At 40.4% G+C, this 17465-nt stretch overlaps 2 protein-coding genes across 2 annotated transcripts in view; one reads left to right on the top strand and one right to left on the bottom strand.

Annotated features, from left to right (window-relative positions):
• Positions 1-1549: 1549 nt before the first annotated feature.
• NPY4R2 (neuropeptide Y receptor Y4-2) lies at positions 1550-9766 on the bottom strand. The gene is made up of 2 exons (XM_010714463.4): positions 9545-9766; positions 1550-4902 (listed from the first exon to the last, which is right to left on the bottom strand). Exon 2 carries the CDS (start codon positions 4787-4789, stop codon positions 3656-3658), a length of 1134 nt encoding a protein of 377 aa, XP_010712765.1. The 5' UTR covers positions 4790-4902; positions 9545-9766; the 3' UTR covers positions 1550-3655.
• A 1877-nt stretch (positions 9767-11643) lies between these two features.
• Positions 11644-17465, top strand: part of WASHC2C (WASH complex subunit 2C) — a 65583-nt gene continuing 59761 nt past the window's right edge. The window contains exon 1 of the mRNA XM_085230116.1: positions 11644-11826. The gene's annotated coding sequence lies outside the window, so the exon portion shown is untranslated. The remainder of the gene's footprint in view (positions 11827-17465) is intronic.

Here is a 17465-nt window from a genome sequence, read left to right as displayed (position 1 = left end):
GTGTCCTGTGGTGAATTTTTGATACCTGTCCTCTCCTCCTTAGTTGGCTGTGCTATACTACTGTCTGTCCCTGGGAATAATGCATCAAGGTTTTAATCCTTCACATATCAATGACACTTATGTGTTGCAACTTCTGTTTTCTTTTCATAAATGCTATTTGAGAACTAAATCTTATGTACTTAATACTGTGATTAGTACAATGCCATTTTATAAAAGCAGAGACAAAGTAACAGAGGCCATAGAATTTTATTTGTTATTACTGGGTTCCTCAGAATGCGCTGCTTATATAACAGTAACAAGTTGTTTTCCTGCTTTGAAAATCTTACAATCTTTTTGAAGCACATCACAGGTGCAGGATCATTAAAAGCCTTCTTATAAAAAATAAATGTTATGATAAAATCTTAAAATTTCATGAACTGATGATTTGTTACTTAAGCATGTTTCTCCCGAATTACCTTTGTAATTCAGTAGCAAGGCTTTTCAAAGAGTGTACTTAAAAGCATTGCTGTAGTACAATGAACACAAAATTGGTTGATCCTTCTTAAATAGCTAACCAAGATCACATTTACAGATGGGTAAAATATATAAGGTTGTTTTTTTTTTTTTTTTTGTCCTATTACCTTTTGCTAGGACTAAAGAGACAGATTTTTCCCTTTGGTTGCATGAAAGCCTTAAAGTAACAAATGAAATGGCTTTCAACATCCATGCAGACATAATTACATCCAGCCTTGTGCTTTTGCCTTCAATGGGAACAGGGAACAGTTGCTAGAGCTGTTCACAACAATGAATAGCATACTACTTTCTACTGCTTTTGTGCACAGCTACACCCTTCCGTCCCTGCAAAATGAAGGAGCGATGATAAAAGTACTGTTTGTGTTCTGGCTATTATGAGAGCATAATGCCTAGTGTATAATCAAAGATAGAACTTACATATAGCACATTGTCAGCCCTTTGAAACTTAGATTCATTTTCTGGATTTACTCTACAGTTTTTGTTACCTGGAGTATCTTTAAGCAGAGTTTAGTGGGAGTTAGTATCTATCCAGCACCAAGTCCATTAGTGATAAACAGTACTTGATTCCAGATTTGACACTTCCTGTCTTCACTAGAGGGAGCCACATTCCTGCTCACATCAGTATGGGTTATTGTAAAATTGGGTTGGTTTGCTTTGCATTGGGTACAAGTGGCAGTGTGAGTTGCAGTTCAAAAAGGAGTCAGACCCTGCTCATACTTCTCTACAAAAACATTCTGATTTAGATCTTACAGCAAAGATGCACACTTCTGAAAGGAAAAACTCTTAAGATAGCTGTTTCCATTTAAGAGAGTGATGCTTGAAAAACTGTGTAAGACTATAAATCATAGCCTTCTACGTTCATGTTTAGCAGGATATTCTTACTATAGTTTGACATATATTAGTTAGATGCTGAAATTGTAACAAGCACATAGAACAGGCAGAATTACTCAACTGATTAGATGAATAACCCTGAATATAAAAACACTCCAAACCTTAACTGGTATTCATGCACTCAAATAATAGAACACAGTTCTGGTAAGAGTGAAGTTGTTTATGAGACATTAATTTATTTTTACTACTCAGCGTTGCAAGGTTGTATAATCTCTGCTCTCAGCTACAACAGAAAACTAGAAAACTTCTAATTCAGGGTAAGATAAAATGAATCCTCTTGTTCTGCATTTCTTCTAATGGGCTTAATATCCAGTCTAGAAATGACATTGCATACAAATAACGAAGAAAAGCAAGAGGTGAGTTAAAGAAAAACAAAAGATGCAGCAGAAGGCCACATGAAAGAAGAAAAAATTTCTTGCCAAGTAATTGAGGAAGATGCAAAAGGAAATCACATGAACTCTCCAGTTGATATACACATGTTCTGCCCAGAGTAAGAAGTGTGGCTATGTCAGAACACCTTCTGCCTTAAGATTCTACATGCAAGAATTGAAGGTCCAAACCTGAAGCTTTGCCAGCGATTTCTATGCCCCAGCACATGGATAAGATTTAACTTCCATTTTTTGCCATCTGCAGCTGTGAATTCATTCTTAATGGCTCTTGTTACCCTATAGCTTAAGAGCTTGCTCTTGCTTTCAGATGCTCAGTCCCAAATTCCCATTGCCTGTCAAGACTGATAATCTTTCTAACATCAAGTTAAAGGAAGATTTCCTGCGTAACTGTACATTAGATAGCTTCAACTCTGTGCGAACCCTTTAACTACAAAAAGTAATGACCTGTGATAAGTGATAACATAATTCAAGATAGAAATAACCTAATTTGGCCATATAGTCAGCCTACTGCTAAGGTTAGTTTAAAAACACAGGACAGAATACAGTTCTGTATTTCTTTATTATTAATCTACTTCATTTTGAATAAACTCAATGGTTTTTGTTTTTGTTTTTTTTTTTACAAAATTCTTTACTGTGAACTTTTCTTTTTTTTCCTCAGTATGAACTTTCTTTATTTCCTCAGCAGTCACTGAGTAACATCTCCTCACTATACTACTAATTTACATGTAGCTTGGCTTTAAGGTTTGTGTTTCCACCTGACCTGGATTCCAGTTATGTACTCTTATTCAGCTCTATCTTTGTTGTTACTGCCAGTGAGTGGAACTGATGTCTGATATCCACTTTTATGTTAGTAGGAAATGGTCTGCATATGTGTATTTATTTCTTTAGGATTGTACACACTCTGACAAGACAAGGCTTCTTTGAACAGCTTTTCATGCATGTTCAGACTTTCTGAATTAGATGCAATTAGAGCACCAAGGAGCTAATGAGTATTTTGCTGCTGAAGCAGAAGTGAAATCTTGCTACCAAAGCATGAAACAGCTCCAGTAACACAGTCACCTTTTGCCTTTGTGATGTCCACTTCCAACATTGCAGAGCTCTGTAACTGCCAGCAGCAGGAATTGCAAAACCAACCAGATTCATTTCCATGCAGATCTGCAACTGTTTTTCATTTGCTTGAAAGTAGCGTTCTGCATCATGTGAATGTGTTCCAAGAGCTTAATCCACAAAGTAACGTTTTCATTTCCCACTGCTCCTCTGTCAGTAAATTCAATCTTTCTTGTTCTTTGCTCCAACTTCTGTGGGCAATGGCAATTTCCAAGCCTGTGTGACAAGAGGGAAAAGTTCCAGACTGACCTCCAGCTGTTTGATGCAAACTGGATCTGCTGAATGCTAACGGTTTGTCAGTTAGGAAAGCACAAAAAAACATATATTTACATGTCTCTGTTCCCCTGGTGTGTCATCAGTGCATAAAAAGTCTTAATACTGAAAAATGAAGCCTTTGCGAATGCAGCTTTGGCAGCCTGCAGTGGTGACATTGGATGCGTGAGGTTCTACCTTAGCTGTACTGGAGATGTGAACTTAGCTGATAGACCCAGTGTCAGTCTAGGTGCACCACAGCTTATCTATTAAGCTGGCAGAGCAGCTGTTTGTACACCAGTCTGCCCCTCTTCAAAGACACAAACATCTTGCACACCCCAGGAGCTACTGAATGCTTTTACTGACTTTCTTTGCTTGTTCTTACAAAAATCAGGCAGTGGGCTCCTGTTTGCATTCCAGCTTTACCATCACCAGTTGCTTTTATACCTGCAGGTATGACTGCTGTGTGATGTCAGTACAACCTCTGAAATGCTTTCTGCTGGCTAGATAGAATTATGTCTGCAATTCAATGACAGTGAGCCCTTGGAGACTTCTGTCTGCATAGTAGATAAAGGTAAATGATCATATTCTTCCATTGATGCAGTTACCGAATTATGCTGACAGCTCAGAATCAATGACTTCACTTCTCTTTTGAAGTTGCTATTAAGGAAACCATAGATGACAGGGTTGACACAGGTAGAAGCCATGGCTACTAAGTGGCACAATGAGAAGATCAGATTGTGGTGGCAAGGTGAAATGATCTTGTAATTCCAATCTACAATGGTGTTGAAAACATGCAGTGGTAACCAGCAAACAGCAAAAGCAGCTACCATGGATGCTAATAATATATTTATCCTTCTTAACTGAACTGCTCGGTTACTGTATTCACTCTTCTCAAACATGTCCTTTCTCTTCTGTAGGCGTAAGTAGATACGCAGGTAGCAAAGTATAATGAAGAACAGTGGGATGCAGTATTGCAGAAGAAGTAGAGTAGTGGTGTAGATAAGCCTGTGTTGCTCAGAAGGCCATGAGTCAATGCATATGGCCTTGTCGTAGGAAAAATTCATGATGTGTGAGAGCTGTTCATACAAATCATTAGACAAGATGGATGTGGTCAAAAACGGAAGAGACATGAGACATGCTAAAGTCCAAATGACTCCAATTCCTAGATAGGCTTGGGAGATGCTTGGCCTCCAACCAGTTGGGTTTATGATCAGCTGGTGTCTTTCCAGAGCAATAAGGACAAGGGAAAGAATTGATACTGTCACAGATGTGCACTGTGTGAAAGACGTCATTTTGCACATGACCTCCCCAAATATCCAATAGTCCATCATGGTGTAAACAACGGTGAAAGGAAGGCAGACAAGACACATAAACAAGTCTGAAATTATTAGGTTGGAAATCAGGATGTTGGTGACGTTGGTCTTTTCCTTCTGCCTGGCTATAACAGCAATCAGGCAGATGTTTCCAACAATGCCTAGAACAGTCTCCAAACTGTAAGAGGTGGCCAAAAAAACAGTAAGGTCAGTGACATTCCTGCACTGATTAGAAAGATGTGAGGGGAAACTTCGATTTGAGCTCAAGTTCTTACTATTCAGGAAAGGAAAAGCGTCATTAACTGCCCTTGTCCTATTCATCCTGGGCCCCAAACTTTTTGTTCAAAAAGGTGATAACCAAACACAGACTGAGTCTTCTGGAGCTGGCCTAAAAAGTTATCTGTTCTATTTCACAGCAGGAGGTCTGGGTTGGTCTGCAAAGGAAAGGAAAAAGATTGCTTAGTTATGTTACAGGAGTTACAAGAGTCAAAAGTGCAGTGGGGGAAAGTAAGAGAAGCAAGCAATAATTCTGTATATCTTCAGCTCCTTTTTATATGGCTAATCAGATTGTGAAATGGAATGGTTTGCTAGACTGTAGTATGGAAATCTGTACAAATCTACTGAAATATGACTTTGCCATGCGTGAAGTTATCCCCAGTATTTAATATCAACTTAGAGCAGTACCTTGAATGCCACTAATTCAGTAGAAAGCTGGATCAAAACACACCCGGGGTAAAAATCATGTATGATCTTGTATTTCATAGAATCATAACATGGCTTAAGTTGGAAGGGACCTTAAGGATCAAGCTCCGAGTCCCTGCTGTGGGCAGGGCATTTGCAAGACTCTGATCCACAGCTGTGTGAAAAGCACTTTTTGGGGGGCATGTTCCTTCACTCAAGTAAAACATCAATGAAAACATTAAAATATATTAATACACAAAGCTAACTCCAAAATATTTTAACACAAGTTACTCTGTGAACTGAAATTTTATTTGCAGCCAGAACATGCATTTGCTTGAGACGGTATCACCATGCAAAAATTCAGCCTCGTATCCTCAGGAGGGATAACATGGGACAATTTTGAAAGCATCTGAAATAATTCAAAATCACTTCAACATTTTTCCATTTCTACACAGCTGCAATAGGTCATGGGAACTGCAGTCCAAGTTCCCTACTTCCCCTTTCTGGATGAACCCCATTGCCCATGAGGCACTGATGTCTCCCTCTGGATGGCCAGTGTGGCCATCACAGGACTTATCAGGAATATATTCCAGCCTCTCAATTTTGGCTTTCTGAATAGCTGTATTTGACAACCCTTCTTAATTCCGTGTGACCAGATTCCTCCTTCAGCAGAACTTCACTCTTATTAACCAAGAAGGTTCAAATGTTCTAACGGTATGTGCTGTTCACCGGGTGTTCTGTTTCCGCACAGGCATATGGATCTGCTGCTCAGCCATGGCTCCAGCTCCTGAGCTGTGATTTTCATCGGGATCTCAGGAAACCAAGACCTCAGAGTTAATTGAGGCTGCATGCTTTTGGAAATCTACACCACAGGAGTGCCTGGGCTCTACCAGAAGACACCTGGGCGGCTGCTGTAATTACCTGGCACGTTCCTGGGTTCCTTTTCCACTCTGCATGGGGGGTGATATCCCCTTTCTTTTTTGTTACCAGCTCCTTTCCTCCAGCTGGCCATCGGGGCCCACTGATGTAAGTGAATACCCCTTGATATAGTAGAGCCTTCTCTATCATCCTTACTCTGGAACCCAAATCTACATCCAGAAATCAAAGAAAAAAATCTGACCCTGCTGGGAGCTCTTCTCCAATCAAAGGCAGATACAGGCTGTATGAAGACTTCTGACTTGAGAAGTAAATAAATACAGAGGGATTTATACAATTTACCCAATACACAAGCCCTTCCTCTGCAATAAAATGCTACTCAAATCTGTGAAGATGTGATAAATTTCTCAGAGCTTCAGAAAAACTAGTGGTCAAGATAATAATGCATACACTAAGTGGTATGGTGAGACTCACTGTTGGAGTAGCAGTAACTGCTGAGCAAATTCATTTATCAAGGTAAAAGTATAAATAAACCAGATCCCAGAGATTTAAGGGGCATGCTCCCAAGAGGAACACCAAAGGGAGAGTGTGACTGTATTTGTTGCAGATGGTACTGCCGTGCCTCTGAAGGCTCTGCATTTTGTTGGGTTAGGCATCTCTTTCAATGCGTTGCATTCTGCAGTGTTTCTCACAAGATGACTGGCAAGCACTTCCCAGTCGTGTTCTCATGATGATGCCACAGGTTTATAATAATTATCACCTTCATATCACAGGCTAGGGAACGAGGCAGGGAAGTGAGATATGAGTGTCTCAGGGAAAGCTTTGGTGCACTAAGTAGATGTGAAACTCCTTGTTGGACCTGATTTCTTTGGAAAGTCAGAGGCTAAATCACTTGTGTGCAGCTCTCTGTATATCTTATTCCAATGTCTAGCTTGTAAAAAACATTTCTAGAAAAGTAGAACAGTGAGTATTGCAGTGACCTAATATCTACGTATCCTGTTATAGTACCCCTAGATGACAGATTCTTAGGGTCAGTCACTGCCAAGTCCTGTCATCTCAAGGTATTTAATGCTATTCAGTTTGGTCTAAGTTACAAAGCAATAATAATCAATATGGGCTCACTCTCTTTAGACAGTTGAATTAAATGTTGACTAACAAACTGAATCATCAGTGCAGGTGGAAAAGAGTTCTGGCTCCCCTCACTGTATTAAAAGCATGTTGATTACTCAGTAAAATATATAAAGAAAACAAAAACCAACCAAACAAACAAACTGTGGGCAAAGGCAACAGCTTTTGTCTTCAGAAAGTGAAGTAATACTTGGTTGGCTTGCAGGAGCAATAAGCTTCCTAAATCAGTATGGGGAGGAAGTTGGGAGAAAGAGTTGAATTGCTGTTCCTTGTTTTTAAAGAGGAAAGGATATATCAGCTCAGAATCATCAATGAACTTCAGGAAAGAGGTCAGCTATGAAAATCAACATGCTCCAAAAGCAAGGTCTTCTTCAGTTGATGCAATGTGAGATGGTATTTCTAAAAAGTGGGTGACACAAAAGTCTGCAGCAACTCTACTAGATACAGAAGAATACAATAGGGAACTTTCAGACTTAATCTTTGTTAAATTCTTCATTTGTTTCCTTTATAGACATTCATTGTTCTTTTGGAAGCAAGGAAATAGAGCAGCTGAGGTCTGAAGGTTTTGCTTCGCTGAACAACATGGTCTTTTCTAAACTAAGAAAAATCACTCAAGATATCCCAAAGAAAAAATTGAAAAGCAACTATAATCAGCTTGACTGCCTTATCCTATATGTGCCAGAAAAAATTCTTTGAGGGAAAGGGAATTCCGGTGACATTGTGCTCTGTCAGCTACCTAGGAAAGAGCAGATTGTTCTTACAAAGCTGATCAGCACCAGCTCTTCTCTGCATTTGAGTCAGTCTCTGTATAGCTATGATGGGCAGTGTGGGTTACTTCCTACATTAGACATAAGTAGAAGGGAAAAAACGTTTGCAGTTCTTGGCTTCATCATTTGGTACTCAGACACAATTACTTGTCTGGCTCAGAACTTAATTGGTAGCTCAAGCCCTGTTTGCTGCTTCCAGTCCATAAGTCTTCATGAGAGAAACAACTCTTACAGCCAAATGGCTGTATTACTGATTTAGAGCTATGACAATTATCTGGAGTAAAGCAGCTATGGGCTGTCTTTTTTAAACTAGAAACAAATAAGTATTGGAAACATTTAACAGAACTCTGAAACATGTCACTGAGTATGCACAGAAATCTCACAGCTATACAAAATCCATAAAGCATTTGATACAGTGAGATTTAATGGTGAACGTTCTTTATACTCTTCCTCTTAGCTAAATTCTATTCCAAAAGTATTGGGAGGGGCTACCTTAGGTCACCGAAGGAGCTAATGTTAAGTTTTTCTAAAATCTGGGGTATGAGACATGTGAATTAATATGTTACAAGTCTATAACATTGAGAGCTGGTTTAAATACCCACAGAAGTGAGCAAGGCTGGGTGCATCTGTCAAAAACTGTCACTGAGTAGTGGAAAGTGATGGTTTGGTGCACCCATCCTCTGAGAGCTCAAATCCGTATCAGTCCGGCACTGACAAATCAATTGTTTGCACAGCCTTAATCTACGCTGAATGATAAAGTTAAGTATTTATTATGGCGCCTCTTGCTTTTATAAACCTTCTTGCTAAATTATTACTATTAATAATTGTGTTAATGTTTATTGTGGTAGTATTAAAATCTAATTGAGAATAGTGCTTGGTGCTGTTCAGATCTAGGGGAGGAGACAAGGCTCTCTCTAGCAACAGTTAGGGAAAGAGCTTTAAAAGTATACAAACAGAGCAAAGTATTTATTACTGTTTTTCCTTGCGTTGTGATTGGATTCAGAGCTCATTGATCTTCGTGGACTTTGGATCAGGCTCACTTCACTTTCCGTCCTTGTTTCTGTATGGTTTTAAAACCACCAAGACATCCACAACAGTTTCGTAAGAATTCATAAGAATTCTTTGCTTTCAGGAATCCAACCTGGGCAGAGCCTTTCATTCCATGGCTTATCTTGAATTTAAACTACATCCCCATCAGCTCCAGTGACCTAATTTTAACATGTAAATGCTAATTGAATGTGTTTCATTATTTCCTGTTACCATAATAGTTTGCTGAATGAAAAGTCATGTCAGAACTGTTCTGAATCCATATTTTCATGTTCTTCTAAAACTTGTTTGTGTGAATGTAGTAACTACTCAACAACTGCCCTATACATTTCAGATATACAGTTCTTGCCTCATGTCCTAGGTTAAAGTTTCAGCTGAATCCTCACTGAGCTGACTGGTTTCTGACCAGGAAACATCATCCAAAGCAGAGGGAGATCAGAACATAAAGGAATTAATAATGATATCATCATCTATCAGCAACTGAAGCTGAACAAATGTTGACAATCAAAAGAGATACCTTTACTAGAGAGATCTAAGATTTAATAAATCTGAAATAAATACTTCAGAAAATTCTTACCTCTCTCTGATGGAGGAAACGACCGCTGTTGCTGCAGTTTCTGTCTTGGAAGAAGGGAGAGCTGTTACAGCAGCAAAGAAAGACCATCTGTGTTTCAGCAATCCAGAAGAGATGTTCTGCTCGCAGCTCCTGTAGGTAATTTGGGTGGCAATTCTCTCCCTTTTACCCCCCTCCCTCCTTTCTCCTCTTCAGTTTAGCCAATGAATCCCGCTTCATCCCTGTGCTCTGACTTTGAACTTCTGGCTCCCTCTGCTGTTTCATAAGTGCAAAAATTCTACAGATACATGAGATAGAGAGCAGCTTCAGGAAAGAGCTATGAAGTGATTGAAGCACAACACCATTCATGCTACACTCTTAACATGTATATGAGTGGAATTGCTAAAGCAGAGAGCTGAAGTACAGGAACAGAGCCCCATTCTCTTCTCCTTCCTGAGGAAAGATTTCTGCAGGCTCCAAAGAGGATTTTACTTTTTTTTTTTTCTTTTTTTTTTTAACATTGTCAGTATTGGTTTTCTCATTTTTATTTGCAGTTCACTATAGTCTAGAATTGAAGTTTTATTTTAGGAGGATGCAGGCTTCAATCTCTAAACACCCAGCTTGTGGAAGGGGAGAGGTGCACTGTAACTCAAGCAAACAACTCAGAAGTGTAAGAGCACTGCAGGATTTGGAAATAGAGAAGAGAGATTGCACCACTACCAGCTTTCCTTGGATTGTTTGTTTGTTAGCTTGTTTCTTTCTTGTGAAAACCCACGGCAGAAATCAGAGCTGCAAATTTTTCTCTTGCGTTGACAGAACATTGAGGCAATATTTTATTTCCAAGGGCTATAGTAGGATAATGTAATTTTCAACTTTACTTAAAATGTGCTTTAAGCTGAAGCCAGCCAATTACTGGTCCTGTGGCTGCTGCTCTTCTGGTGTTTTTCTCAAGGTGTGATAAGTAGCTGTAGCAAATATGTAGTTACATTTGTAGGCATGTAGTATGCTGACAGAAATCAAGCATTTCAATATCAAAAATAATGACAAGCTCTTATCAACTAAACTAACTGTGAAAATTGTCATTTATTTGTACTGTATTCTTTCTTTCATTTTTTTTTTTTTTTCTGGTACCAGCTATTAGAGGAGATGTGTCAATCTACTTTAAGCCCTTGCATGACATCTTTCATTGCTAAAGGAATAATGCAGAAGTAGAAATATGTAAGGTATTTCTAGCTTGTATTGGCATTTCTTGTGCTTTGTGATGCTGAGAGACTTTAAAATTGAAATGTGCTGAATGCTTTAAGCTGGAGAATGGTCCTTATTTGCTGCTCCTTTCTTCAGTGCATGTCTGCTTTGTTTCTTACTATTTTTCCCAGCCTCCTTTTCAGGAGAATTATTTACCAGCTGGTTTGTAGCAGCATCTCCCTTCTTGCCACAAGCATCTCCATATGTGAGGAAGGCAGTGTGCAGCCAGCTGGGCAGGCAGCACCCAGTCAGACCCAGATCTTCTTTCTAGCTCCTTGGGCAGTAGAGGCTTCACATCCTTCTGGAGCCAGAGAAGCTGGAATGATTTATCTGGCCGGCTCACTTCTGTTTTTTCCTTAATTTGTTTATCATATGTTTATTAGTTCTGCTGTTCCAAGCATCAAAGAAGGGGAGAGAAGCTGCTAAGAAGTAGACAGAGCTTTTTCTGGAGAATGTTTTGATTTATGGAGCTGTTGGTCCTGTCTCCCTCAGCCTGCAACAGTGCTTAGCCAACTGTCTCTCCACACCTCCCAAACAGTTAAAGTTACACTGTGTCACGTTTATTCTCTCAACTCATACCTTTGGGAATAGCCTGCAACCATCAAATTAGCATCTGCTTTCCTCTTATGGTCAACAGAGAAAAGCTGCAGCACTGGTCCTGAAAGACTGCTCAGGATTCTGCAGCCCAGGGAGCAGAAAATGACCTGACCACGACTACTTGGCTACATTATTGAGATCTGTCTTCTTGACAGATTTTTGGGATGAATTGCTGTATCAAGATTCTGGCCATATTTGGTGAGGTGGATGGGGTTGTGTTAGAGTCCTGTTTCATGCAGTTTTTCCACACGCAGCCCAGATGCTCACTATTAACAAGTTGACGTGGGAGCAGCACTTGTGTCTGAACCTGGAAACATGCAGTAGCTGCTGAAGCAGGACATGGTGATGCTGGGGCTGCCAAGCCCAGCTGTCCCAACTACAGCACTGCAGGAGAACGCTGGAGCAGCACGGGGTAAGAGCAGCTGCAGCAAGACAAAGATGCAGATGCCTCTCTCCTCATCCAAGTGAGTCTTCTTGCTTGATTCAGTGCCTTGCTGAAAGGGATGCTGGTAGCTGAGCTGGCTGGTTTGAATGTGGACATGTTTAATTGCACTGTTCAATAGGGACTACTGAATTGTTACTTGCGGAGAGACGGTGGGGATCCTGATCTGCTCAGGCTTTTGGAAAATGCACAAGAAGGGTTTGTATGAGGGTTCCAAGGGTGGAAATTCCTTCATATGCAAAATACTTACTGCTGGAAAGCAGCCTGGAGTTCAGTAGTCTCAGCTATTTTAAGTCCTCTGTTAGTTAGGCTGGCTGTTCCCGTTCATGTCAATAGGTTTACATAGTCTAGCAACCAACGAACCAGCCCTTGTTTGCTGTTGATAGGGAAAGGAGTAGAACTGTGGCTGGCATGGTGTGAGCCTGTCCTCCCACCTTAGTGATAAGCGTATGTGCTCCCGTTGCTGCCCACAGCATGTGCCCCTGATACAGCAAGGCACTTGAGATCTGGCCTCTTTCCTCAACTGTACTTTTATGTAACACTGGACTATCCGAAGACAACGTGTTTCTAGGAGGTTGCATGGGAAACAGCGCTCTTTGTAATGGTTAGAGACCTCTTTTCTGAAAGAGGTTATGGTAATAGCAAGGCTCCTGCCAAGAAACATTCACTGGGTACAGTTAGCACTTCCCTGGGAGTGAGCAGGATGTCACAGCACTGGGACTATGACTGCACCTTGCATGCCCTGAGGGTCCCTTCCAGCCACATTTGTCCTCATTGATGGAGGCATGGAGCTCTGTCTCTCTCTCCTCTGAGCTTGGTATCTGGGAGACCAGTTCGCCTACAATACATTCAGTAAATCAAACTGTGGTTCAGCATTTGAAGTCCTGATCTTTCTGGCACTCTTAAACAGTATGAGGTACTTAATGACAAATCTATTGTGAAGAAAACGTACCAGAGAGCAGCACATAGTCCATGCATATGCTAAGCCTCCCAAGAAGGGGCTGCGAGGTATTGTCTGAATGAGTTACTACCAAGCAGGTCTAGCTAATCCTGAGGGACACAGATTTAAGGATCTACGATTGCATTTCTCATTTTACTTACATTCTCAAATCACCCTAATGACTTTCTGGAAGTACCTGGAACCATGAATGAGTTTTCTTCTAAAATTTAGTAAGCAGTGTTCCTTATTATGTGCAGCTTTTCTACTTGCACACTCCCAGCACTGCCCTTGAAAATAGGTTGTATGACTGTGTTTTTCCTCAACAGATATTCAGAAGATATTGGGTTTCCATCAGCTGAAATATGCCCTTGTAATATACTTCAGCAAGGTAGAAAAAAGAACATGAAGAAAACATCTATGTGTTACTCTTAAATAAACTGAACTCACTAAACAATTTATACAGGCTTTCCGTGTTGTACAGCACTTTTATTATAATTGCTATTTATATTGCCTAAACATGTTTTATAGGATATTTTTCATATAAACCACTCTCATGAACTTTGTACCAGGCACAGAGTTGTGCCTGAAGCCTACTCTCTAAACATGCTTTATAGTCTAGGTTTTCTATACAAACAGCTTTCACAGGGTTGTTTGTCACTGGACTTTGATCCAAACAAGATTATTGCAGGAAATTCTACCCCAGTATGAAAAGCTACAGAGCTATTTATATGGCATTTCTTTGCAATAGGTTGGATTCTAAGGCATGAGCTGGCTGGTTTTGTAAGATACTAGTTATCTCCTGAAAAATATTTTTCCTTGTATATCTGCGCTAATGGATTGACCTACAGGAGACACTAAGGTGGAAGAGGCTTTCAAAGGGCTTTTTTCTGATTTGTTCCATCCTGTTCTCCGAGTCCATGTGTCCTTGGGAGAAATGTCAATGAGTGTAACAGCATAATGAATCCGTTTGTCTGGCAGCTTTGTGTAATAACTATTACTCTAATTGCTAGATTATTTCAAAATCAATATTTAGCTTTACTACCATGTTTTTACAGACACCATGAATTCTTCTGTTTTGAACAAGACTATTCAATGAGTGCTTAGAAGAAAAATAAACCATTTGATATATGTGAAAATTTATTTAACCCTGGGTCCTAACAGAAAAAAGTCACAAAATTATCTGTGGTAAAGATTTGTTACAAATGTGTATATAATAAGACAAACCATCTAGTGTCATAAATAAGACAGATGGCACAACTAGAGCTGTGAAAGACGTGAGGTGAACCCATTCCTCATGAAACCATGCTGCTTTGCTTATTTTCTCTAAGTAAGAGATGTAGAATATATCTAACTTCCAGAGGATGTGCAGAAGAAAGAGGACAAACACATCAAACAGCCTTAACCAACCCCATTGTAGACTTTGCAGCTTATGTCAGGATTAGTCTTCTTCACAACTCGGATGGAGCAGCTTTTCTTGTGGAAGAGACCAACACAGTTCACTCTGTCATAGTTCTTGGGGACTGAAACCCTGTTATTGAGAAAGGCAAGGAGACGAATCAGAAGCCAAGACCTGGACAGAGATAAGGATGCTTACTCAGCTATAGCCATCCTGTAGCAAGCTACATTGTGGATTGGCTTGGCTCACTGACTCCATTAATATCAACACTAAGGAGCTGTCACCAGAAGGGGTTGGAGCTTGATAATCATTAAGATCCCTTCCAACCTAAGCCAGTCTGTGATGAGGAAGAACTGTGTCCTCTGTAAGAACTTTGCTGTCTTTCACTTTGTTTCTTTCCAAATAAGTCTATGTGGTTATCAGGTAATTCTACTTAGTCATGATTAGAGCTAACTGGGATATAGGAAAAGGAATTTTGCTCGAGGGAATATGATATTCAAGCTCAGGCTTTCACCAGCACTCTTTAAGTCTGAACATATCAACCAGTTCCTTAATAAGCAAGCAATAATTTGTGGGAACTTACAAGCTGCAGCAAACCATCGCATTCATCTTACACTTGCATTGGTAACAATCTTCAGTCTTCCACACTGCACCAAAAACGTAGAGGTTTCTGTTTGAAATGCACCCTACATGCACACAACAGAAAGCAATAGTCAGTAAACCAATACGGACATGTATTAATAGACATAAATCACAGTCTTCTGTTCATGGGTTGGCAATCAAAACTCTGATTTACTCTGAATCACATCAGCAGAGAATCTGACCCAGTGCTTTGCAGAGCAGATACCACATCTTTGCTCCTGAAGTGGATGGGAGAGTACAAAATATCACCATAAAGTGGTAGCAACCACGTGCTAGAGAAATACTCCTCTGTTCTTGTGATAGATCTACAGAAATACTTCAGCTGATGGCTATGGTAGGATATTTCTGCCTTTTCTTATACTCAGCATACAGATCTAGACTATAATTTCTCCCTCCCCTCTTCTCTCTCAACTTTTATAAAGTTTCAACAACATCAGTCTTGCAGCCTTAGCTTTGATTTTAGTGTTAGGTACCCTACTCAAGTTAGGTAGTTCATGTGTTCTGCCATGTGGGAAATGGCTTCAGCTATACATTAACCCTGAAGGTGTGCCTATGTCATGGAATAGCATCTGCCTGTCTGCCTGGATATGTCTTCAGGTGGGTCGATAGCCCAGCATCCCGCTGATTGGATCAATCTTCAACACAAAATGCATTATACTATTCCAGCATTTCTAGAAAAATTAGACTTCGAATCTCTACTTCAGCAATGTCCAGTATTTGGCATTCTTACCGTACTTGCTGGATGTTCTAAAGTAGCAGCGGGCATCGCACAGAGTCCTTGAGAAGAGGATCAAGCAGAAGACCAGCAAGAATTTCTAGAAAAGAAGCAGGAAGTTTCCTTTAAACCAAGTGTTTTTTCAGTGGTCTAGTAAACTGACACACTTGCATAGAATTAAGGACAAATCCTATTATTATAAACAAGCTCAGATTGAAAAATACTGTCCATGTATATACACACACTACACACCTAGCATATAAACTGCTGACTTACCATACTTGCACGGGCTGCTCACATTTCATAGTGAGGGGCAGCTGTGTATTTATATACAGTGTGGAAACAATGGTCAAGGCAAAGGGAGGTGATGTCACCATGAGCACCCTGGGAGCCAGTGGACACTCTAACCTGTTCCTATCATCAATCAGAAGGTGTCACCTCAAAAAGTCTTGCAGAAGCTTGTTTTGTGCACTGATGTACATCTTGACCTTCACTATGCCAGTGTAAATCTGAAGAAACTCCAGCAGATACATTAGTCACTCCGCACCAGCACCAGTGTTGGAGAAAGCCTGTGACCCCCGAAAAGCTGCACATCCAGCCCTGGCAGGCCATCAAGGAGCAGTGGGGAAAGGGCATGTGAGCAGCAAGGCAGAGGTGTGCTATTGTTCACCTGACCTGCTCCCAGGACATCACCTCAGGTCTGGAACAGGTCATTCATACAGTGCAGTAGTGTGGAGACTCCACTGTTCTCAAACTGATTTATTATAATTTCAATGTATATGTGACATGTTATTTTGTCCAAATTTAATGTCTTGTAAGGACTAGCCAAAGAGTTTTGTATCTCTAGGTTGCTGATGCAAACCCGGCCCACAAGACACGCACAGATCACCATGAACAGACAGCACCTTTTTGTCAGTAAAGTGAGATGAGCTGCATGTGTATTGTCTCAGTTCAGAAGTGAAGCCAACAGTCAGGGCGCTTTTGTAGCTCACGTCTTCCTGACAGAAATAGTAGTGACATTAGGGATTAGAAAAGGCAAAGAAAGCAAAATTCCAACTTTCTTTCACCTCATACATACTCTGCCTCCAAGGCAGTTGGGATCTTACAGTGTCAGTTTTGGAGATCATCAGGATATCTTACTGCAGGTATTTGGGGTTTTTGCACTATTGCAGTACACACTATGTGAGGCTGTATCTCACAACCATTCAGAAAAACTCTCACAGACCCCAGACCATCTATGGCCATGCCAGAAACTGGAGGAATTCACTGCTTTGCTGAACTTGGGCACAGGCATGAGAAGCTCTGAAAGTTGCCAGAGGATTCCCAGAATAATGAGTTGCATTAATTCTGCTGGTGGGGTTCTTTCACCTTGATTACTCATTAGCTTCTACTGATTGACAAATAGTTGGAGGAAGCCAAACTGCCCTGGAGGGAGTTCTTGGATAGGAGGTGCAGTGGCAAAGCAAGTGCTGTCTCTGGAGGGGTCCAGAGCAAAGGAGATAAGTGCAGAGGAACTGGTTGCTGCCTGTTGTGACAGAGGAGCTGATTTGTGTAAGTATCTTTGGTTTGGTTTTGTTTTTTGCTCTCGTTCTTGGAGAGAAGCTTGAGAGCTTTCATTGTAGTTTGCTTTTAATCTTGTAGTTCTGTATTAATCTTGTGACTTTTGGTAGATCATATTCTGTGTGTGGTTCTGCTTTAGGAAACAATTGTTGTGTCTGATGAAGTACCTTAAGGAAATACTCTGTGGTAATCCTCGAATGAATGAACTCCTGTCTGAAGGGAATGATTTCTTCAAGTTGACTGTGTTAGCATTAAGAGGAAATAAAGTGAAAATTCTATTTCTCTTATGCTATTAAATCTTTAAATGTGTGATTGCTTTTGAATTCCTGGCCTGACATTGCTGTCACTCTTAATCTTGTCATACTCCTTGATGAGTGACTGTTGAAGTATGCAGTACCTGTAATATCA

This window comes from Meleagris gallopavo, chromosome 8, assembly GCF_905368555.1.
Source record: "Meleagris gallopavo chromosome 8, MGAL_WU_HG_1.1, whole genome shotgun sequence".
In the NCBI taxonomy this organism is placed as follows: Eukaryota; Metazoa; Chordata; class Aves; order Galliformes; family Phasianidae; genus Meleagris; species Meleagris gallopavo.
The sequence above is the reverse complement of the archived record's forward strand: the minus strand, read 5'-3'. Positions and strand labels throughout refer to the sequence as shown.